General features: G+C 45.0%; 1 protein-coding gene across 2 annotated transcripts in view; it reads right to left on the bottom strand.

The window, feature by feature from the left end:
- Positions 1 to 24,692, bottom strand: part of CFAP69 (cilia and flagella associated protein 69) — a 340,683-nt gene that overhangs the window by 116,836 nt on the left and 199,155 nt on the right. For both annotated transcript variants that reach the window (XM_069211560.1, XM_069211561.1), the window contains one exon: positions 24,223 to 24,360. In XM_069211560.1, coding sequence (XP_069067661.1) covers positions 24,223 to 24,360 — 138 coding nt within the window. The remainder of the gene's footprint in view (positions 1 to 24,222; positions 24,361 to 24,692) is intronic.

The raw sequence follows: 24,692 nt of genomic DNA, 5'->3' as shown, positions 1-24,692 counted from the left end.
GGAGTTGTGGTTTTCCGACCCAAAGAGTTTGGCGGGCGGCCTCTGCTGCCCACCAAACTCTTAATAAGGCCCTTAATCTTTAAAAATTAATATCTCGACCTCTGCTTATTGGATGTTTGTTATTTTGGTCTTGTTTTACTCAGATAAATATTCACTATTTTTCTAAACTGATGTGGGGTCTTTTGTGGTATCTTTCACTGTGTTAAAGTAATTTAAGTATTACACAAATACTTCACACATTGCCTCTTAAGTTTGACTGCTCTGTGCCATGCTACCAGAGGGTAGCAAAGGTTAATTTAGGTTGTGTATCTGACTTAACCTGACTAGGATTGTGGCCCTTCTTAGACTGGTGCATACCTCTGCCAACTGGAGGCCTAATCTCTAACAATGTGCTACAACTGTCTCAAATGAGTCTAGGGAATTAAGATCTCAACTTCATCCAAGTAGGCCCCAGCCTGTGAATGATGCATCAGTTACCTCCATAACTACTGGGGAAGGAAAGAAGGGGGACATGCCATGCATCAGATTACTGTCAGTGAACCACTACTGCAGATCCCAAGAAGGAAAATTAGTTACTTACCTGTAACTGTGGTTCTCCAGTATTGGTATCTTTCATAGATTCACATGCTTGAATCATTCCCCGTCATCGAAGTGGGAGTCCCACGGTACATAGAAAGCAATAATTAGAGATTTTTTTTTTTTTTTTTAAATCAATAGGAAAAACACATTCAATTGTAGAACTATCAGCCTCCTTAGAAAGAGCCCAAAATTCAGCCAATCAGGCGTGACCACCCCTTTAGAACCCTCAGCACAGAGGCTCAGTCTCTCAGATTTCTGCGCACTAGAGATTACCGGAAACAACCAAAGGAGGTGAGCCTCCATGGGGAGGAGGGTGGGTCGCATGTGAATCTATGAAAGATACCAATACTGGAGAACCACAGTTACAGGTAAGTAAGTCATTTTCTTCTCCAGTATTGGGGTATCTTTCATAGATTCACATGCTTGAATCCGAATAGCTAGCAGTAAGAAAATAGTTTGATTTATGAAACACCAAGAGTATGCCTGTGCATAATGCATGCTATATGAACTCATATAGGTAATTAACATTTGCAAATCAACCATTAACCATACCTATATAAAATATATATATATATATATATATATATATATATATATATATATATATATATATATATATATAAAAATATGAATATATATGTATACACACATAGGTATATAAACATAAAATTATCTTTGTAACAGTACATAGAGGAAGGAGGGTAAGAGGTTATTGGCTCACCTTATGCAAATAAATTACGTAATACTGCTTGTCCTACCGCAGCATCCATTCTGTCCGTAGCTTCCAGGCAGTAGTGCTGGGTAAATGTGTGAGCACGTGTCCATGTTGCCGCCCTGCAGATCTGGGTCAGAGGGACTCCTGCGAATAGAGCTGCTGAAGTGGATACCGCTCTAGTGGAGTGCGCTCCGACACTGGATGATAATGGCTTCCCTGCCAACTGGTGGCACAACTGTATGGCAGAAGAGATCCAGCGTGCTATGGTCTGTTTAGTAACGGCTTTACCTTTATTGATCCTTCCATAACTGACAAACAGTTGTTCAGATTTACGGAAGTCGCTTGCTCTTTGTATATAAAATTTTAAACAGCGTTTAATGTCCAGAGAATGTAGTGCGCATTCCGCTGCAGTTTGTGGATCTGGAAAAAATGTTCTGAGAACCACCGGTTCACTTAGGTGAAAAGACGATGGAACCTTGGGTATAAATTTTGGATTAGTTCTCAAAATGACCACCTCTGGCTTGAATTGGAGGAAAGGTGGAGAAATTGTGAAGGCTTGGATATCACTAACCCTCTTTGCTGACGTCAAGGCTAGAAGGAGGGCTGTTTTAAAAGAAATGAACTTGAGGTCCACCTTATGGATGGGTTCAAACGGATGTTTCATTAGTTGGGAGAGCACAATGTTCAAATGCTACTGCGGTGAAGGATGATGAATTGGCGGAAACATCCTAAACAAACCCCTGAGAAATTGTTTTATTATTCTAGACGACCATAATGAGGGTGACTGAGACGTCCGACGGAAACGGGATATGGCAGCCAGATGCACTCTTATAGATGAATGTGAAAGGCCGGATTTAGCCAAATGTAATAAATATGGCAGAACCTGTTCAGGAGAGGATCTTAGAGGATAAACGTTGGAAGTTGAACACCATAAGCAAAACCTCTTCCATTTTAATTTATATGTCCGATTTGTAGACTGAGCCCTGGCGCAGGCCAGCACTTCCCTGCACTCTGGAGGGATATCTAGTCCCTCGAATTCATAGAATTCAGGAGCCAGGCTGATAAATCGAAGAGATGTCGGGTTGGGATGACGAACTTGACCCTGGTTCATTGTTAATAAGTCCGGTATTATCCTTAGTCGAACGTGAGGTTGTTCCGAAAGCAACAGAAGCTCTGTGAACCAGAACTGGCGTGGCCATCTGGGAGCAATTAATAGAACTCTGCATGGTGCTCTCTTCATCTTTTGCAGAAGTCTCGGGATGAGTGGAAGCGGGGGAAAAGCGTATGCATAAATCCCTGACCATCTGATCAAAAACGCATTCCCCTTTGATCCCTTCTGCGGTAGCCAGCTTGTGAAGTGTTGGCATTTCTTGTTGTCTCTGGTCGCGAATAGATCTAGACTGGGTTTGCCCCAACGACGAAAGAGACGGTCGAGAACTGACTGATTGAGTTCCCACTCGTGGCAGCTGGTTCGAGTTCTGCTTAGGGCATCTGCCCAGGTGTTGGTGATTCCCAGGAGATGTTCTGCTCTGATGGAAATTCGATGTTGAATTACCCAATGCCACAGCTTCTACGTTTCCAGCGATAATGCTCGAGATCTTGTGCCTCCCTGTTTGTTGATGTAATGCATGACTGTGGTATTGTCTGTTCTTATCAAGACTGAAGAATTTCTGATGTTAGTGAGGAAGGATTTGAGTGCCAAGGCAACCGCCCTTAGCTCCAGCACATTTATGTGGAGAGTCGATTCCTGAGTGGACCATTTCCCTCTCACTGAAAGATCCTGCAAATGAGCACCCCATCCCGCTAGGGATGTATCTGTTGTTATTATGTGCATCGTCCTGTCCTTCAAAAATCATAGACCTTCTGAGACGAGGGGAGTATCCTTCCACCACTTGAAAGCCTGTCTTGCTGATGGGGTTATTCTGATTATATAGTCGAAAGAGCCTTCTATTTGTCTCCATTGATTGTCTAACTGCTGTTGAAGTGTCCTCATGTGTAGACGACAGTTCTTTATCAATGGAATGCAAGACGAAAGTATCCCCAGAAAAGACTTGTAAATCCGTACTGAAGCGGACTTTCTTTTGCTGAACTGTGCTGCTAATTCTCTAAGTTTCTTTTGCCTGTCCTGTGAAGCAGAGGCTTTTGCATGGACAGTGTCCAAGATGGCTCCTAGAAAGGTGATGTTCTGGGTAGGATCTAGGTGAGACTTGGGGTAATTGATTGTCAATCCCAGAGCTCCGAAAAGAGATAGACACGTTTCCGTGTCTCTGGCAGCCTTCGATGTTGTTCGCGCCTTTATTAGCCAGTCGTCTAAATACGGGAACACCTGTATCCCTAGTTGTCTGAGGTGTGCTGCCACCGGTGCCAAAACCTTGGTGAATACTCTTGGGGCCGACCTGAGGCCAAAGGGTAACACTCTGAACTGGTAGTGAGTGCCTGCCACCCTGAAACGTAAGAATTTCCGATGATTGGGGTGAATGGGAATATGGAAATATGCATCCTGAAGGTTTAAAGATGTCATAAAGTCCCCTCAATTGAGCAGGCGCAGGACGTCTTGGAGGGAGATCATGCGAAAAGACTGCTTCTTGAGGTATTTGTTGAGCGAACGAAGATCTAAAATAGGTCTCCAGTCTCCTGTCTTCTTCCGAATAAGGAAAAAACGGGAGTAAAAACCTGCTCCCCTCTGACTCCTTGGTACGATCTCTATTGCTCCCTTCTTCATTAAAACAGCAATCTGATCCATAAGCTCGTTGAGATGGGCTGGCGGGGAACCTCTTGGTGGTACATGAGGGGGGTGTTGGTTGAATTCTAGTGTGTGCCCTCGGTTGACAATATCCAGTACCCACTTGTATGAAGTTATTTTGGACCACTGGTGTAGAAATTTGGAAATTCTGCCCCCTAATAGAGTGTTGATATAGGGGCTGGGTGCAGGCATTCGATGAGGGTCAGTGTTTTCTTGGCGTCTCCTTGGCCGTGTAAGCCGACTTTCCTCTCGTTTGTTGTCTAAAATGAGAGGCTGACTGTTGCCGAAAGGAATGCGGTTGTTGCTGGCCAAAAGTTGATCGAGATTGCCCTTGGTAAGAGGAGTATTAACGATATTGTTGAGATGTTGAGAGCCTCCTCTATATGAAAAGGTTCCTCTTCCTCTCGCTCCCCGAAAGGGCTGCCTTTTGTATTGTAGTGTTGCCAGAGATCTGGCTGTCTCAGTGTCTGCTTTAATGGAAAGTAACGCATCATCCACATGTTTGCCAAACAAGAGCTCGCCATCATACGGCATGTCCAGAATCTTTAATTGTACTTCCGGCCTAAAAGAAGTAGCTTTGAGCCACCCCTGGTGCCTGAGTACAGCCGCCCCGGCCAGCTGGCGAAAACCAGTAGAGGAAACATCTATGGCACAGTCTATGATTTCAGCTGAAATCTTTTCACCTTCCTGTAGAATCTTTCGAGCTTCTACTCTACTGTCCTCCGGTAACATGTCTATAAATTGTGACATGTCAGACCACATCTGGCGATCGTATCTCCCTAGGATTGCCAGAGAATTTGCTGCTCTAACATTGGTGGCCGCCATAGTTGAGAACTTCTTCCATATGGAGTCCAACCAACGTCCTTCTTTGTCTGGGGGAGCAGTCAGAGATGCCGATGGATTCCTGGACCTCCTCTGAGCTGCCTGCGATATGACCGAATCCGGTTTAGGGTGGCTAATCAAACATGCTGGAGAATTGTCCGGTGCCTTATATTTCTTTTCAAGTCTCGGCAAGACTGTGGGAATGGAGGATGGAGTCTGCATGACCTTTAGGCCTTCCTCCCAAATGAAGTCAACAATGGGTATTGGCCCTTACCGACTTCCTCGTATCTTCCTTGAAATCATACAGAAAACAGTCTGACTGCTTCGATGTAATAGGCAGCTGAAATCTTTTTGCAGCTCTTTCCATAACACTATGGAAGCCACCAATATCTTGCGGTGGAGAGTCCACTGGTGGCGGTGTAGATGGAGATGGAGTTTGGATTTGATACTCATCCCATTCTGGAATGAGTGAATCGGAGTCCTGAATCTCACCTTCTTCTTGCTCTTCCTCGGATGAAGGTGAAGCAATATCCTGTGCAGAAGAAGGTGCTGTAGTAGGATCCGGAAATTCCGAAGGTCTAGCAGGGGTGGACACTGGTGTCTGCGGAGGTTGTACCGGGGTAGAAGAACCAGGTGGAGGAAATCTCGAATAATAATCCTGCATCATCTGTTGAAGGTTGGCTATTAACAAGACAGGCATCTGAACTGTTTGTTCTTGTTGTCCCTGAAGCTGTAGGCGACTTTGATCTTGCTGGTCCGAATAAGGTTGGAGATCTTCCTCTTCGTCCACCTCATGGCACTTAATGCGTAGTTCAGATGGACTACGTGCCACCGGAAAGAAACCGTCATCAGAATAAAGATCGTCAGCATCATCTTCCTCAGCAAATAGATGCTGCGGAGGTACTGGTGTGACCTTACTGGGCGATGTATGCGATGGAAGTAATATAGAAGACCTGCACTTTATAGGAAGAATTCTCTGCGGCAGATAAGGAGATGCTCCAAATTGAGTCCTCGACGGAGCCGCCGTCGACGGAGCACTCGTCGATGGTGTTTTCGTCGACGGTGTAGGCGTCGACGGAGCCGTCGTTGGTGGAGCCTCTATCGGTGTCGTCAGCGTCGACGAAGTTGCCGTCGACGGTGCCAGTGTTGACAAGCTTTCCGTCGACGGGGCTGCCGCTGACGGGGTTGTCGTCGACGGGTGCGTTGTCAGTACTTTTGTCGGTGAGATCGACGGAGATTTTCTGAATTTACTCGTCGACTAGTGCGTCGACGGTAACGATTTCAGCTTCTTACCCGTCGACGGTTTCGTTATGATCTTCAGGGTAAAAAAGAAAAAAGGGAGCACACTGCCTCACACTCAAGCAAAAAGTTAGCCCCAATGCATCATGGTAAATGCAGTCACTTCGTTTTGTGCTGAAAAAGTAATCAAAAGTCTTTCACCTAAGTAGGTGCAGCAAGTGCTGTGTATCTCTGGACACGTGTTTCAGGGTGTGAGCCGACGATGGACCATACTTCAAACTCACCTACCTTATCGTCGTAGATGACAGTGGTGACGAAGTTACGATCATCGGCGATGAAGGAGCCGTAAACGTGGCCGTCGCTGTAGTCGTCGACGAAGGAAGGCCTGCCGTCGACGAAGCGCTCGTCGACGGTGTAGATTTTCTGGACGGTGGCAGTGAACTTGAAGGCTTCTTGAGCTTTCTTAATGAGGAAGCAGGTGTGGACGGCTCTGAGTGAACCTTACCACACTTTACCTTGGATGTAGAAGGTTGTTCCTCCGGCTTGTCTTTAAATACATGCAGCTTCTTAGCTGACTTACTGCTCTTGGGGGATAGGCTCTCCTCAGACCTCTTCCTTTTCTTTGAGGTCACTGAAGTGTCACTCTCTTCCTCCTCAGAAAGGGCTTCTCTGGCCTTTCTTTTTTGAAGCCATAGTAGGAGTCTGGCTTCTCTGTCCCTCAGAGTCTTATTGGGAAAGGTCCTGCAGATCTTACAGTCCTTGTCCTTATGCTCTGGGTGTAGGCAGTAGATACATTCCTTGTGAGGGTCCTCACAGTGAAGTCTTAATTTTCCACAGGTCCCACAAGGTCTAAATAAACCTTTTCTTACTGTAGACATGATGAAAAATACTACAGTAAAAGCAAAAGTGAAAACTAGTAAGATTTTCTCTTGAAGAGATAGAAAACTGAGCAGAGCTCAGGGAGACTCCCTTACACACGACGTGCGGTAGAAAATCTGAGAGACTGAGCCTCTGTGCTGAGGGTTCTAAAGGGGTGGTCACGCCTGATTGGCTGAATTTTGGGCTCTTTCTAAAGAGGCTGATAGTTCTACAATTGTATGTGTTTTTCCTATTGATTTAAAAACAAAAACAAAAAAAAAACCTCTAATTATTGCTTTCTATGTACCTTGGGACTCCCACTTCGACGACGGGGAATGATTCAAGCATGTGAATCTATGAAAGATACCCCAATACTGGAGAACTTTCTCTAAGAAAATGGGTTACTGGTTGAGTGGGGGTAAAACCCTTCTCAAGCAGCGCCACAATGCTTCTCAGTGTGAAGTCACAAGCAAACTCTAAATTAACCTGGGTTCAACCCTTGGGTAGCTTAGAACTGAGCAGCCAGGCTTAACTCAGAGACAATGTGTAAAGTATTTGTGCAACACTCAAAACAGTAACACAGTGAAAACACACCATAAAAGAATCCCACAACATATTTATAAAACATTTTTTTAATAAATAAAACAAGACCAAAATGACAAAAATCTAATCAGTAGAACCCAGAGATATGTGGGTTTAACAAATTTAGTAGAAATTGTGCCAAAAAGCACAAAATGCCAAATGTGGATATCTGGTCATGCTGGACTGGGACAAAGTCACCACGATGGACCATGGGTTGGCTACAGGGACCCAGTTAGGCCCACTTAACACAGTACCTTAAATCATGGTTGGATGAGTGTTGCGAGTGTCCGTGTCGAAGATGTGTCATGCAGCCGAAGCAATACATGGGTTCTGAGATGTGGTGAGGCTGTGGTGTGAGGTCCAACGTGTCGTCAAGGATCCCATTGATGAGGCTTGTGATGTGAGGTCCGGTATCGATGATGCATCATGCAGTAGGAGCGATAAGTCGGTTCCAATGAGCTGTGAGGCTGTCCAGTGTTGTCGATGAGGGATGTGGGGTCTTTCACAATGAGGTGATGAGCTGTGATCCAATATGGATCTTTGCAACATTTCTGATCCATGCACCAGTGATCGATGCACCTGTCTGCTTGGGGTTGTGCTGCGCAGCAGAGGAGATGCATTGGTTCTGCTGGATCCACAGAGGCTGGCAGAGCATCTTATGCCCATTTCCAAGTCTCCAGGACTGTGGTGGCACAATGTGGCAGAGTAGACTGACAGATGGCAAAGTGCAGGTGCAGATGCAATGTTGTTGCAAGCCTGTTGTGTCCCTGAGGCTGCAGATCAGGAGGTAAGCCAGCTAGCCCTTGGAGTCACTTTGGGGTCCTGGGTTCAACCGATGCAGGTACAGTCCTTCTCACCCAGGCAAGCGGGGAGCAGGTCAGCACCACAAGGCAGCAATCCTTCAAAGCAGAAGTCTAGCAGCGTGGCAGGCCTTTCAGCAGCACAGCAATCCTCCTTCCTCACAGAGTTTCCACAGGTCCAGAAGTGTACTGGAGAGTTGATGTCTGAGGTCCAAAAAAAGCCCTTCCTATGGAAGTTGAGAGAAATTCCATTTGAAGTCACCTGGCACACTGCCTTCCCTGTCCTGGCTCCAGACTAACTACAGGAGGTGTGTAGTTATTTGTGTGGAGGCAGGACAAAGCCTGATCAAGTGTACGTAGGGCTGGGCTAGGCCCAGCTCTGCCCTCCAGTCCTGCCAGGGATGACCGATTCAGGCACGCCTAAGCTCTCTAAGCTGTCTAAGGAATACACAAAGCCCAACTGTCAGCTACATACATCCAGCCATGTGACCCAGAGACAGGCTACATGAACTAAGTGGCTAAGAAGGAAAATGTCAACTTTCTAAAAGCGGCATTTTTAAAACTGTAACTTAAAATGTGATTTCACCATAAGATAGTGTTTTTCATTACAAGTCCAAAAACACCAAACATAAACAGGTAACCTGTTCCCATTTGAAACTTACAGTTTATTAAATGTAATAAGGTAACTCCAATGTTGTCCTATATGAGCCATAGACCCTGCACTAGTGAAAAATGAATTTAAGTGTTATTTTACTACCAGGACATGTAAAACTTAAAAGTGCATGTCCAATGTTTTAAATACACTGCACTATGCCCTCTGGGCTGTCCAGGGCCTACCCTAGATGTGACTCGTATGTATTAAAAAGGAATATTTTCTCTGACAAAAGGTGCATTTTAAAGGTCGAAATTGGCTGTAATGACAGACCTGAGACATTTTTAAAGTGGCTACTGAAGTGGGTAGTACAACCAGTGCTGCAGGCCCACTAGTAGCATTTAATTTACAGGACCTGGGTACATGTAGTACCATTTTACAAGGGACGTAGAAGTAAATTAAACATGCCAATTGCGGATAAGCCAATGTTACCCAACTTTGAGGAGAGAGCACAAGCACTTTCGTACTGGTTAGTAGTGGTAAAATGCACAGAGTCCTAAGGTCAGCAAACACAAAGCTTAGACTAGCAAAAACGAATTCAGAAAAAAATGGAGGTTAAAGGCAAAAAGCTTGGGGGTGACCAACTGAGACGGCCAGGAACAAAACTTCTTCAGAGAAATCTTGTCTAAAAGACACCCCCAATTTTGGGCCCCAATAAATGCTCAAGTTCCAATTGAAATCCTGAATGTGTCACTGAGCAAAGGACACTAGCAGGATGGAGGAGGGTAGCAGGGCCAGAAGCCACTAACCCATTGTTGCTGGCACAATAACTGTCACCAAAACATCAAAATCACAGAGTGAATGCCCTGGGCTCTTTCAGTGAGTAGGAAGGTTTATCAAATATAGCCCCAGTTAAGGGTCGTACCTGCCTGGGTTGGAGGGGGGGCTAGGTCCCATTAATGGAGAATGGGACTGTTGAACGACAGTGACACGAGTCAGACAGCGGCACCGGTTCCAAAGTCGCTCTGGAATCAATGTTTTTGGTTTCACCAGAACTCACTCCCAAGGGCCAGGGACTGGATTCAGCACTACTTGGCAAGTCAGGACTCTTAGCAAGAAAGCCCAAGTACTGGCAGATTAAGTCTTTTATGTCCCTGAGACTTCTAACAGGAGGCAAGCTCAGTCCAAGCCCTTGGAGAACATTTGGAAAGCAGGATGTAGAAAGCAAAGTCCAGTCCTTTCACTTCCAGGAGAGAAGCAGCAAGCAGCAGGCTGGTACAACAAGGCAGCAGGCAGAGTGGCAGTCCCTCCTATGGCATTTAGCTCGCCTTTCATGGCAGAATGTCCTCAGTCTAGAAGTGTTCCAAAGTTGTGGTCTCAAAGGTCCAGTACTTATACTCATTTCTGTCTTTGAAGGAGGAAAACTTCAAAGTAAAGTATTTGTACTGCACAAGACCCTGCCTATCCTTCCCTGGCCCCAGGCACACCCCAGGGGTTTGTAGACTTCTTTGTGTAAGGACAGGCACAGCCCTATTCAGGTGCAAGTGTCAGCTCCTCCCGAAACTTTAGCCCAGGAAGACTCATCAGGATATGCAGGGCACACCTCCGCTCTCTTTTTGTGACTGTTTAGAGTGAATTCACAAACAGCCCAACTGTCACCCTTACCCAGGATGTGTATTCCACAGCCGGGGAGAGGCACAGAATGATTAAGCAAGAAAATGCCCACTTTCTAAAAGTGGCATTTTCAAACTTACAATTTAAAAATCAACTTCACCAAAAGATGTATTTTTAAATTGTGAGTTCAGAGGCCCCACATTCCATATCTCTATCTGTTCCCAATGGGAAGCTACACTTGAAAGATATTTCAAGGCAATCCCATGTTAACCTATGGGAAAGATAGGCCTTGCAATAGTGAAAAACAAATTTAGCAGTATTTCACTATCATGACATGTAAAACACACCAGTACATGTCCTACCTTTTAAATACACTGCACCCTGCCCATGGGGCTGCCTTGGCCCTACTTTAGGGGTGACCTACATGTAGTAAAAGGGAAGGTTTGGGCCTGGCAAGTGGGTGCACATGCCAGGTCGAAATAGCAGTAACAACTGCACCCACAGACACTGCCGTGCCAAGGTCTGAGACATGTTTACAGGGCTATGCATGTGGGTGGTACAATCAGTGCTGCAGGCCCACTTGTTGCATTTGATTTACAGGCCATGGGCACACACAGTGCAGTATACTAGGGACTTACTAGTAAATCAGATATGCCAATCATGGATAAACCAATAGCCAATACCATTTAGACACTTGCACTTTAGCACTAGTTAGCAGTGGTAAAGTGCCCAGAGGCCTAAAGCCAACCCAAACAGGCCAGAAAAGATAGGCGTAAGAAGGCAAAACGTTTGGGGATGACCCTGCAAAAAGGACCAGGCCCAAAACAACTATCATCATGAACATCATAAAGACCCAAATGGAGGCTATAAGGACTACAAACTGATAGTAGGTGGAGTACACTACAAAATGCAGGTAATTTCTAAGGGACTGCAGGACCTGCACATTAAAGTGCATGCCCTGCAAGTTCAAAGAATCATTTAATCATCACGTCCTAGTCCAAAAGGACTTGAGCCAGGGGAATAGTTTTTAATTTCTCCTTCTTGTGAAACAAGTTCAACAGCCTGAGGTCTAGAGTCAACTACAGACCAGAGTCCTTCTTGGGTATTAGGAAATAACAAGATCAGCACCTTGAATCCCATTCCGTCTTAGATAACAGTTCGGTTGGATCTTAAGCAAGCAGCGTTAATACCTCCCTTGAATCAGTGCGTGCTCCACAGAGACTACCGGAGAGATGTGGGGAGGAGCCTCTTGAAAGTGAAGGGGATAACCAAATTGAAAATCCTGCTGAACCCATTGGTTTAAAGTAAACCAATGCCACTGATGCAGAAAGTGTTGTGATTGACCTCCCACCTGTCATCCATGCTTGCATGAGGACAAACTAAAGAAGTCTGAGCGGAGAGGCATTCCGTGTACAATTGGGGTGCTCTTCTAACTACAAACTTGTGCTTTAGGTGCAGAGAAATAAACAACGTTTGAACAATTTATCCAGGAGACGCTCTATATTTATGTTACAGTTATGCCTTGTGATGATGATGTTGCTCATACCAGTACTGAGAACTTACTAAGTACTTGTTTTCCAAAATCTCTGGTTACTAGCAATCAGATCATTTGTGTTAGTTATTTATAAAACAAATATCCGTACATAAATATTTATCTTTATTATCCTTTTCCAGTCTAGAAACACAAAATGCAGCTTTTCACAACAAGGACTGCAACTCTATGGTTTTGGCCTTTTACAGTGGAAGATAACAGTAATCTCAGGTAACTGAAACAAAATCCATTGTAGTCTAGGGCCATTAATTAAGTATCCTCTTTGAGTAGTATAAAAGCTTTTCGTCATAGGAGGCAATCAATAAACTTTCTGTGTTTATACATTTTGTATAAATCCTGTGAATTATCAGGCATATTACAAATATCAAAACTTCTCAAATGGTCTCTCAGTCAGTGCTTAATTTGTGAAAGAATAAAAGCTGTCTCCCAAAGCTCTGCTCAGAAACCTGCGTTTGGTGCAGTTAAATATCAGTGCACCAAATACCAAATCTGCATAATCCTAAATCCAACTCATGCCTCCTTAATCCACTATTAGGCACTCCATGCCCCTTATCTCACTCTTGCAGGTTCCTGCTTTCTCCCATTGTAACTATTTTGGTATTTAGCCTTCCCCAGCTTCTCACTTTCTGTGTTTCCTTCTCTTGAGTTCAGTAAAGTCTGATGCTGAAATTTAAGTACCAGTCCCTAAAAGTGAGTGCTGGTGGCCTCTACTGGCAGCCACGACTCAAATTAGCCACTGCTCAGAGTGATATGTTGCATCATCTGCTCATTATCTAAAGGCTGTGAATGTTTTTCTCCAATGGAATAATATAACATTGTGAGACATGGTTATTGGTGCAATATTTACTTATAGAAAACAGAGGCATTAGCTTCAGTCTTCCACTTTTGTTTCTTTAATAACTTAATTACAAAATGTATTCAAAAAATGTAAATAAATCTTGGAGATTTCCCCCAGTTATTACACATCACCAAACCATAAATTTTTCAGACCTTTATTTTAAGATAGGTGCAAACTGCAGTCGAGTGATTTTAGAATGATGCACAGCTAATCACTGACTGGGGAGGGCGAGGCAATCGGTAAGGGGACACCTGTGAAAAACGTATGTAGTAACACATGGAAATAGGACTCAATGGAGCATTGAACCACAATCAGTTGGGAAGAAAAAATCTATAGGTTGATATTCCAACTGTGATATTGTGGTACAAAACCCTGTTTAAGAAGCAACAGATGGTTAGTCTCTCACTTTTAATGCCAGAAACCTGAGGGCAGACCATTTTCTGACTAGCTGCTGGGTTTTTGGTTAAGGGGTCTGAGAATATATATATATACTCTCTCTCTCTCTCTCCCCTGGAATTTCCTCCCTCCATGCCCAGACTCCAAGGAGTCTGCTGTAAGAAAAGGCTAATGTGAAGTTCTTTGTGAGTGTGCTGAGGCAGCTCCTTTTACATGTAGGTGTGGCAGGGAAAAGCTCTGGTGCTCCCATAGTGGGATGATGGCTCATCCAGCCAACACACAGTCCCACTTTGTTTCATTGTCTGGGGTAAATGCTCAACAGCTAACTGCCAGTCACACCCAGTTATGTGGCACAGGACACGGGCACCAGGCACCAAATGGTTAGGGCAAGAAAATTACAACTTTCTAAAACTGTCATTTATAGAATGTTGACTTAAAATCCAACTTTACCATTAACCTCTTAAATGCGGGCGTCGGCCACTGGCCGACGCCCACACACCCTCCCTGGTGCGGGTCACGACCAGTGGCCGACACCAGGAAGGGCATTAATAAATCCTCGGGTGCGTCGCACCCGAGGATTTATTTTTTATTTTTTTCCCCCCCCCGGGAGACACGGAAGCTACCGTGTCTCCCCCCGCCCCCCACCCGCCCCTTTGTGACGTCAGCGCGCCGCGAGGCGCGCTGACGTTGCAAAGGTGTTTTCCCCATGAAAGCAGGAAGCAGCCTTGCGGCCGCTTCCTGCTTTCATGGGGAAAACGGCCTTTTACACGATCGGGAAGGCCTCGTAAGAAAGGGGAGAGTCTCCCCTTTCTTACGAGGCCTTCCTGAAAGTGTTTCCTGGCCCCCGATCGCAGCACAGCTGCGATCGGGGGCCAGCAAACACTTTCAGGAAGGCCTCGTAAGAAAGGGGAGACACTCCCCTTTCTTACGAGGCCTTCCTGAAAGTGTTTCCTGGCCCCCGGTCGCAGCTGTGCTGCGATCGGGGGCCAGGAAACACTTTCAGGTTTCCTGGCTCCCCCGATCGCAGCACAGCTGCGATCGGGGGGGTCAGGAAACATTTTGAAAAGGCCTCGTAAGAAAGGGGAGACTCTCCCCTTTCTTACGAGGCCTTCTGAAACTGTTTCTGGCCCCCGATCGCAGCTGTGCTGTGATCGGGGGCCAGGAACAGTTTCAGAAGGCCTCGTAAGAAAGGGGAGAGTCTCCCCTTTCTTATGAGGCCTTCTGAAACGGTTTCCTGGCCCCCGATCGCAGCACAGCTGCGATCGGGGGCCAGGAAACCCCACTAGACACCAGGGATTTCACTTTTGGGGGGCGGCCCCCCCCCGGAAAACGGGCCGCCCCCCCCCGGCATAATTTTCCTAAAAAAATAAAAAGGTAGGTGCCCCCAGGGGATTTTTTTTTTTTTCCAAAAATAAAAAAATGTAAAAAAAATGAAATGACAGGGGGTCGCCCGTGGGCAGGGTGACCCCCTGTGGGGGCAATTTTTTTTTTAGATGTTGTAGGGTTTCCCTGGGGGCCATTTTGGCCCCCAAGGAAACCATACAACAACTAAAAAAAAATATATGTATATATCTATTTATATATCTATGTAGATAGATATATCTAGGTACATGGATATATCTATAGATATATCTATGTAGATATATATTTATATATATATATATATAGGTAGATCTGTATCAAAGAGATTTATAAAGCGCGCTACTCACCTGTGAGGGTCTCAAGGCGCTGGGGGGGGGGACGGGGGGGAGGGAAAGGGGCTAGGAGGTTCACTGTTCAAAAAGCCAGGTTTTGAGGCCCTTCCTGAAAAGAAGTAGGTTTTGGGTCTTGCGAATGTGGGTTGTGAGTGCGTTCCATGTTTTGGGTGCAATGTAGGAGAAGGATCTGCCCCCGGTGGTGGTGTGTTTGATGCGGGGGTCAGAGGCGAGAGAGAGGTCAGCTGAACGGACGTTTCGTGTGGGGGTGTGGAAGGTGACTCTCGTTGAGGTAGGCAGGGCCTGTGTTGTGGAGTGATTTGTGTGTGAGGATGAGGATCTTGAAGGTGATCCTTTTGTCAATGGGGAGCCAGTGGAGGGATTTGAGGTGTGGAGAGATGTGTTCGTGTCGGTGGAGGTCGAGGATGAGTCGTGCTGCTGAGTTCTGGATGCGTGTAGTTTGCACTTGAGTTTTAGAGTGGTGCCGGCGTAGAGGGCGTTTCTGTAATCAAGCCTGCTGCTGATGAGTGCGTGAGTGACAGTTTTTCTGGTCTCTGTGGGGATCCATTTTAATGTTTTTCAGTATACGGAGTTTGTTGAAGCATGATGAGGTAAGAGCGTTGATTTGTTGGGTCATAGAGAGGGAGGAGTCTAGGATGATGCTGAGGTTGCGTGCGTAGTTGGCGGGGGTGGGTGCAGGGCCTAGCGTGGTGGGCCACCATGGGGGGTCCCAGGTTTTTTTGGTGAGGGCCAAAGAGGATTATTTCGGTTTTGCTTGAGTTGAGTTTCAGGTGGTTGGCTGTCATATATACATCACTTTTGTCAATATGTGTGTGGTTTCCCTGGGGGGAAAAGGGTCCGACTTGTCTAGTGGCAGTTTTAGTGCCATAAAGAAGCGCAGAAGGTTTATATGCCTACTGCAAAGAGCACATCTGTATTTTATGTAAATAGCTGAGTACATTAGTAAAGTCTATGGAGAGATGAAGGGCACTTTTGGTGGGTGGTAATGAGGGAATCCGAGGAGGAGGGAGTGGGAGCACCAATAATGATTGTTGGACTGGGCGCAGGAGGTGCTAAAGACTGTGACGAATGGTATGTGACAAGGTGTTTTTTGAGTGTCTTGAAAGTACGTGCTGATTGAGGGAAGAAGCGCAGGTAAGGTGGCCTCTACTGTTGCACGTATCTCACACACACCATCGATTTTGTGACTGTCTACGTAGGCTAGTGTTTTAGAGCAACAGTTTAGCCAATAGCAGAGATGGCATCTTGATGGATGACTGCTGCCTGCACTCGGGTTATAGAGGACCGCTCTGACATAGGATCAGAGACTGAGACATCAGATACTGAGACAGCATCTGAGGGATAGGACAATGGCGCAGACTCTGGGAGTGATTTTTCAGTCAGAGGAGTCCCATTCGAAAACTCCTCTTCCAGTACATTATGAGGGAGGTGATGAGGACAGTCCTGCTGTCCCTTCGCAAGCTGTTCGTGCAACTGGGTAATAGTGGGTTAGGCCAACCCAGAGAGCAGGTGAATGCGGCGGCAAGCAGAGAGAGAGTGCTCTCTTGGGAGCTCACCAATTTAGTTCAGCCCCAAATTCCACCACCCAAATCATATTGTGGAGACATCAAAATTGTCTATGGCAAAACAAACTGGTTTTGTAAGGCAGGCACCTGTGTTTTTGGTCCTGGATTCGGCGGCCATATAGAGAAACACACTAAACCCAAACATTTCTGGAAACTAGACATTCGGGGGAGTCCACAGAGGTGTGACTTGTGTGGATTCCCCAAAGTTTTCTTACCCAGAATACCCTGCAAAGCTGAAATGTTGAAAAAAAACTCTATTTTTCTCGCATTTCTGTCACACAAACTACAGGAATATGCTGGGATCCACAACATTCCTACCACCCAGTGACTCCTCACCTGTCCTGATAAAAACACTACCCCACTTGAGTGCCTACACCTAGTGCCTGTGTCAGGAATGGATCACCCCAGGGTCAACAGCTGCCTCACGTAAGGACCAACATTGACCGTTGTGTGATCTATTCCTGTCGCAGGCACCAGGCCTAACCACACAAGTGAGGTATCATATTTATCGGGAGACTTGGGGGAACGCTGGGTGGAAGGAAATTGTGGCTCCCCTCAGATTCCAGAACTTTCTGTCACCGAAATGTGTGGAAAACGTGGTATTTTAGCCACATTTTGAGGTTTGCAAAGGATTCTGGGTAACAGAACCTGGTCCGAGCCCCACAAGTCACCTCATCTTGGATTCCCCTGGGTTTCTAGTTTACAAAAATGTGCTGGTTTGCTAGGTTTCCCCAGGTGCCGGCTGAGCTAGAGGCCAAAATCCACAGGTAGGCACTGTTTTCTATGAAAAAATGTGATGTGTCCACGTTCTGTTTTGGGGCATTTCCTGTCGCGGGCGCTAGGCCTACCCACACAAGTGAGGTATCATTTTTATCGGGAGACTTAGGGGAACGCCGGGTGGAAGGAAATTTGTGGCTCCTCTCAGATTCCAGAACTTTCTGTCACCGAAATGTGAGGAAAACTTGTTTTTTTGGCCACTTTTTGAGGTTTGCAAAGGATTCTGGGTAACAGAACCTGGTCCGAGCCCCGCAAGTCACCCCTCCTTGGATTCCCCTAGGTCTCTAGTTTTCAGAAATGCACAGGTTTGGTAGGTTTCCCTATGTGCCGGCTGAGCTAGAGGCCAAAATCTACAGGTAGGCACTTCTCAAAAAACACCTCTGTTTTCTTCCAAAAATTTGGATGTGTCCACGTTGCGCTTTGGGGCGTTTCCTGTCGCGGGCGCTAGGCCTACCCACACAAGTGAGGTATCATTTTTATCGGGAGACTTGGGGGAACGCCGGGTGGAAGAAAATTTGTGGCTCCTCTCAGATTCCAGAACTTTCTGTCACCGAAATGTGAGGAAAACTTGTTTTTTTAGCCACTTTTTGAGGTTTGCAAAGGATTGTGGGTAACAGAACCTGGTCCGAGCCCCGCGAGTCACCCCTCCTTGTATTGCCCTAGGTCTCTAGTTTTCAGAAATGCACAGGTTTGGTAGGTTTCCCTAGGTGCCGGCTGAGCTAGAGGCCAAAATCTACAGGTAGGCACTTCTCAAAAAACACCTCTGTTTTCTTCCAAAAATTTTGATGTGTCCACGTTGCGCTTTGGGGCGTTTCCTGTCGCGGGCGCTAGGCCTACCCACACAAGTGAGGTATCATTTTTATCGGGAGACTTGGGGGAACGCCGGGTGGAAGGAAATTTGTGGCTCCTCTCAGATTCCAGAACTTTCTGTCACCGAAATCTGAGGAAAACTTGTTTTTTTAGCCACTTTTTGAGGTTTGCAAAGGATTCTGGGTAACAGAACCTGGTCCGAGCCCCGCGAGTCACCCCTCCTTGGATTGCCCTAGGTCTCTAGTTTTCAGAAATGCACAGGTTTGGTAGGTTTCCCTAGGTGCCGGCTGAGCTAGAGGCCAAAATCTACAGGTAGGCACTTCTCAAAAAACACCTCTGTTTTCTTCCAAAAATTTTGATGTGTCCACGTTGCGCTTTGGGGCGTTTCCTGTCGCGGGCGCTAGGCCTACCCACACAAGTGAGGTATCATTTTTATCGGGAGACTTGGGGGAACGCCGGGTGGAAGGAAATTTGTGGCTCCTCTCAGATTCCAGAACTTTCTGTCACCGAAATCTGAGGAAAACTTGTTTTTTTAGCCACTTTTTGAGGTTTGCAAAGGATTCTGGGTAACAGAACCTGGTCCGAGCCCCGTGAGTCACCCCTCCTTGGATTGCCCTAGGTCTCTAGTTTTCAGAAATGCACAGGTTTGGTAGGTTTCCCTAGGTGCCGGCTGAGCTAGAGGCCAAAATCTACAGGTAGGCACTTCTCAAAAAACACCTCTGTTTTCTTCCAAAAATTTTGATGTGTCCACGTTGCGCTTTGGGGCGTTTCCTGTCGCGGGCGCTAGGCCTACCCACACAAGTGAGGTATCATTTTTATCGGGAGACTTGGGGGAACGCCAGGTGGAAAGAAATTTGTGGCTCCTCTCAGATTCCAGAACTTTCTGTCACCGAAATGTGATGAAAACTTGTTTTTTTAGCCACTTTTTGAGGTTTGCAAAGGATTCTGGGTAACAGAACCTGGTCCGAGCCCCGCAAGTCACCCCTCCTTGGATTCCCTTAGGTCTCTAGTTTTCAGAAATACACAGGTTTGGTAGGTTTCCCTATGTGCCGGCTGAGCTAGAGGCCAAAATCTACAGGTAGGCACTTTGGAAAAAACAGCTGTGTTTTCTATAAAAAAAATAGGATGTGTCCATGTTGTGTTTTGGGGCATTTCCTGTCGCGGGCACTAGGCCTACCCACACAAGTGAGGTATCATTTTTATCGGGAGACTTGGGGGAACACAGAATAGCAAAACAAGTGTTATTGCCCCTTATCTTTCTCTACATTTTTTCCTTCCAAATATAAGAGAGTGTGTAAAAAAGACGTCTATTTGAGAAATGCCCTGCAATTCACATGCTAGTATGGGCACCTCGGAATTCAGCGATGTGCAAATAACCACTGCTCCTCAAAACCTTATCTTGATCCCATTTTGGAAATGCAAAGGTTTTCTTGATACCTCTTTTTCACTCTTCATATTTCAGCAAATGAATTGCTGTATACCCAGTATAGAATGAAAACCAACTGCAGGGCGCAGCTTATTTATTGGCTCTGGGTACCTAGGGTTCTTGATGAACCTACAAGCCCTTTATATCCCCGCAACCAGAAGAGTCCAGCAGACAAAACGGTATATTGCTTTCAGAAATCTGACATCGCAGGAAAAAGTTACAGAGTAAAACATAAAGAAAAATGGCTGTTGTTTTCAGCTCAATTTCAATATTTTTTTATTTCAGCTGTTATTTTCTGTAGGAAAACCTTGTAGGATCTACACAAATGACCCCTTGCTGAATTCAGAATTTTGTCTAGTTTTCAGAAATGTTTAGCATTCCGGGATCCAGCATTGGTTTCACACCCATTCCTGTCACTAACTGGAAGGAGGCTGAAAGCACCAAATATAGTAGAAATGGGGTATGTCCCAGTAAAATGCCAAATTTGTGTTGAAAAATTCGGTTTTCTGATTCAAGTCTGCCCGTTCCTGAAAGGTGGGAAGATAGTGATTTCAGCACCAGAAACCCTTGGTTGATGGCATTTTCAGGGAAAAAACCACAAGCCTTCTTCGGCAGCCCTTTTTTCCCATTTTTTTGGAAAAAACTAAATTTTCACTGTATTTTGGCTATTTTCTTGGTCTCCTCCAGGGGAAACCACCAACTCTGGGTACCATTAGAATCCCTAGGATGTTGGAAAAAAAGGACGCAAATTTGGCGTGGTTAGCTTATGTGGACAAAAAGTTATGAAGCCCTAAGCGCGAACTACCCCAAATAGCCAAAAAAGGGGTCAGCACTGGGGGTGGAAAGGCCCAGCAGCTAAGGGGTTAAAGAAGATTTTAAATTACAATTCCTTAGAGCCCAAATCTGGCTTTCTACCCTACCTGCTCACAAACAAAAGGTATCATGTAATAAATGTAATAAGGTACCTCAATGCTATCCTATGGGAAAGGTAGGCCTCACAGTAGGGGGGAACAAATTTAGAAATGTTTCACTACGAGGACAAGTTAAACTTAAAATCACATATCCAACACTTTAAATACAAGGCACCTATGGTGGGGTCTTCTAACTGGATGGCAGGCCATCCTAGTGGGGCCTCAAATGATTCCAGGGAAATGCCAGGCTCTGGTCAAAAGAAGCATTGTGCTGATAACAAGACTTTGCTTTAAGCTGAAAAAATGATCAGCGACAAACCGTTCTGTTGTGGGCCATCACTAACATGTTTTGCCATTTATATCCAAGCTGGGGTTATGGTATGTGTCAAAAGGGAAGGGATTCCAAATGCTCTTCAAAATTCCCACTTCCAATAATCACACTGTGGATACTTTTTCACGTCAGTAAGGCCTGCCTGACCAGAACAGTATGTTTGGCATCATGTATTTCACTTCATTTTTAAAACAGTAACAGAACTTAACCGCATTGTTTAAATAAGCCTAGGCAACATTGCCAATTTAATAGGGAAATGGTGAAAAATCTGGAGGGGGACCAGATTTTTTTACCCCACTGGGGGACCGCAGTTTAAAACGTCTGAAGACCACTGCCCTATGGGCTGTTTAGGAACTACCTTAGGTGTGACATATATACTTTAAAATGAGTTTTAGGCCTATCAAAAGTTTATTTTGCCAGGTCAAATTGGCAGTCTAAAACTGCACACAGGCTGCAATTGCAGGCCTCAGATATGTTCTAAAAGGCTACTTAGGTGGGTGGCAAAGTGTTGCAGGGCCACTAGTAGCATTTACTTTACATGGCCTGGGTACATCTTGTGCCACATAACTAGGGACTTAAAAGTAATTAAATGTGCCAATCAGGTGTAGGCCAATCTTCCCATGTTTAAGGAGAGAGTAAAAGCACTTTAGCCCTGGTTAGCAGTGGTAAAGTATACAGAGTCCTACAGACAACAAAAAAATATTTCAGCAAACAGGAGGGGAGAGAACAAAACATTTGGGAGAAAGACCACCCTACAGGTGACAGGTCTAACAATGCCCATACTCTGTAATGAACTACACTTTGAGAGCAATCTTCTTAGTTTGAGAAAACTATTATAAGTTATTTATTCAGACCTATGAACATTCATTTAAAGTGCCACAAAACCATAGAGTGTCTGTGTGTTCTAAAGATAAAAGGCTATACTCGTTCATTAGTTAATAACTGTGGCATATTTATCTAAATACTACATCAATGTACAATTTTTGGGAAACTCCAGCTAGGACATCATTATTAGGGAAACATGCTAGAAAAAGTTACTTACATGCAGCAATGATCTTTCTGGTGGATGCTTTATCAACCTTCAGAATCCTCACCTGTGCAATGATTCCCGGAGACAGATAAGATCCGGAAACCTAAAGCTCCCATGTCACCGATAGCTGGCTATATATCAACACTGGAAGTGGCGTCAGATGATATCACTGAAGCCATATAGTGCCCACTCCAACACAACAACTTCAGGTTCCATCCAATTTTTCCCAGCCTTCAAGGCGAGAGGACAGAGTGACATCAATAGAGTAGTGCAGTGCCAAATAAATGAATATTTGCGATCTAATCACCTTTCCCTAACCTTTTGTGTGTTTTATGTACCACCCTAAATGGCATGGGTATGCTCAGACATGGGTCCCGTGTGCACTATGTCAATAAAACCAAGTTGTACCTGGCTGATAAGCCCATAACCAGGACAAAACCAGTCCTAGGTTGCTTGTGTTCATTTCAGGGAAGATCTGGTGTGGCAGTTCAGGCTGGACTATTCCCATGAGGAGTTAAGAATGATTTGCAAATGGCTGTGTCCAAACAGAGGCGGCATGGTGTGCAAAAGAACGCTTAGTTGGAGTGCTAATCTGAGTTATTGCCAGTGGTTCGACTTATTGCAAGCAGCATCCGATCACCTTTTTTGTGTTTCATGTACTGGCCCTTATTGGTATAGGTAGGCCCATACATGGGTCTGGTGCTCAATATGTCTCTGGAACCAAGCTGCACCTGGCTGATAAGCCCATAACTAGGGTGAAACGGTCCAGATTGCTTGTGTTACTGTTCAGCACCTGGCTTGGGAGTTAAGGCTAGGCTGTTTACATGAGGAGTAGGGTCAAGACTGATTTGCATATAGCTAGGTATAACTGAGCGAAAGAACAATGGGTTGGATTGCTACCATGAGCTACTGCCAGTGGTTAGACTTATTACAAGCAGCGTCCCATCACCATTTGTGTATTTCAAAAACAGCTTTCAGGCTATATGGTGCCAGTGCTAGAACATGGGGAGGCTGAAAGGTGTCCCTTTTCAGGTGGTACCCATGAAGGGTGCGAGGCCCTTGCAAAAATGCTGAACAATGCGTTCAGAAATGCAACTTGGTCCATACTCAACACCAGGAACTCCTGGAACTATGGTGTCATTTCCAGGAAGTCTGGCATCAGTGGTGCTGATGTATCTGGCAAGAATGTAGCTGGCGCCGGTGGCACAGTAAAGGTAGGAGTTGGGAGTTGCCGCTTGTGTAGTAGGCTCGAGGGTCAAGTTCAGCTGAGGTACAGGCATAGAGCCATCCAGAGCAGGGTCAGACACTAACACGAATAACTCGGAGAATGAGGAACCTGTGGGAGACCCGTGATACTTGGGAAACGCATCTCTTCCAGAGCATTTGTTATACTTTAGCTGCTTCTACTAGTTTGCTCTGAATATATGCGAGAAAGGAGATCTGGAAGGGAGTCTCAAGAGTCAATGGCTCTGTCTGTCATCATGGGCCCGGCCATAGACAACTTTGCCTTACCTTGATGGCCTTGGGATAAGTAAGGCAGCAGGTGTTGCAGGAATGGGAATCATGGTGTGATCCCAGGCACCACAAACAAACAGAGTGTGGATCTGTGCTGGACAATCGTCCCTTGCAATCCTTAAAAGTCTTAAAGCCTGAATGTTTATGAGGTAACGTAGCACTACTAGAATAAGTAACATTTTTGTGATGAAACCTACGACTCTTGTGAGCTCCAGATCAGTGTGGAAGATGGGGAAAAAAAGGAAACTGAAGTTGTTGCCCGTAAAGGGCAATATATGCCTTCAGTGATGTCATCTGACGCCACTTCTGGCGTCAATACGTACCTAGTACCCTTTACTGGCAACATGAGTGATTTGAAGTGCCTGGGATTATTCTACAGCTTGTGAATGTGCAGGTAGAAGTATCCCTCAGAAGTTGCACTTACTTTGTTAATATGTAGGAGTAAGTTTATTTCGTTCCAACATTATGTTTTTTAGGAAGATTTTATGTAATTCTAACAAATGCGTTTAATGAATGTCCACTCTTTATAATGAAGATATTAGACATATCATTCCATAAACGTATCCTCAACATTGTACAATATTTGCTAATCTCAATTTAACACGTAAGTAAAGCAGAACAAGTTAATGTGGACAAGTTTCCCGTGGTGCTACATTCTGCTATATAACCAAGGTTACCACAATGAAAATTCTTAACATAGAAGTCAAATAGAGAACACTCTATTTATGGAAATTTGCACCTCAATAATTAATTACTTAATATGTGACAACCATCACTTGTGATAATAGCAATTGAACCAATGAGCCACTTACCTAATTTGCAAAATACTGAATATATTTTTGCCCTCATGTTTTCAGCTACATCCATGATAGCACTGCTTGGGCAATTTGCGGACATTGGGATTACTCCCTGTTCTTTTTGGAGAATGCCGACTAAAGGTTTCTTTATATCTGCACAGGAACATAAAATAAAAATGTAATTTCATAAAACTTTGTTTCAAATGAAAAGATGAAGACTACATTTTAAGTGTTCTTTAAAAGTAAAGTATTTAAGCAAAGAACATCCCACATAGTCCCTGGTCCCAAAATTAAAAATTATAAAAATATGATTCCATTTGTTTAAGATGTGCTATAGGATTTGCAAACAATACTATTAACATTAGTACAATTGATAAGGGGCACAGGGGATCTGACCCTGTGGGACTCCTAGCATAACTTCTCTATGAAAGTCTTTTTACTGAACTTCCTTAGTTGCCAAGTTTAGCCACTGAAGGATGTCATAG

The sequence above is a fragment of the Pleurodeles waltl genome, chromosome 10, assembly GCF_031143425.1.
Source record: "Pleurodeles waltl isolate 20211129_DDA chromosome 10, aPleWal1.hap1.20221129, whole genome shotgun sequence".
Lineage (NCBI taxonomy): Eukaryota > Metazoa > Chordata > Amphibia > Caudata > Salamandridae > Pleurodeles > Pleurodeles waltl.
Note: the sequence above shows the minus strand (reverse complement) of the source record. Positions and strands in the feature narration are given on the sequence as shown.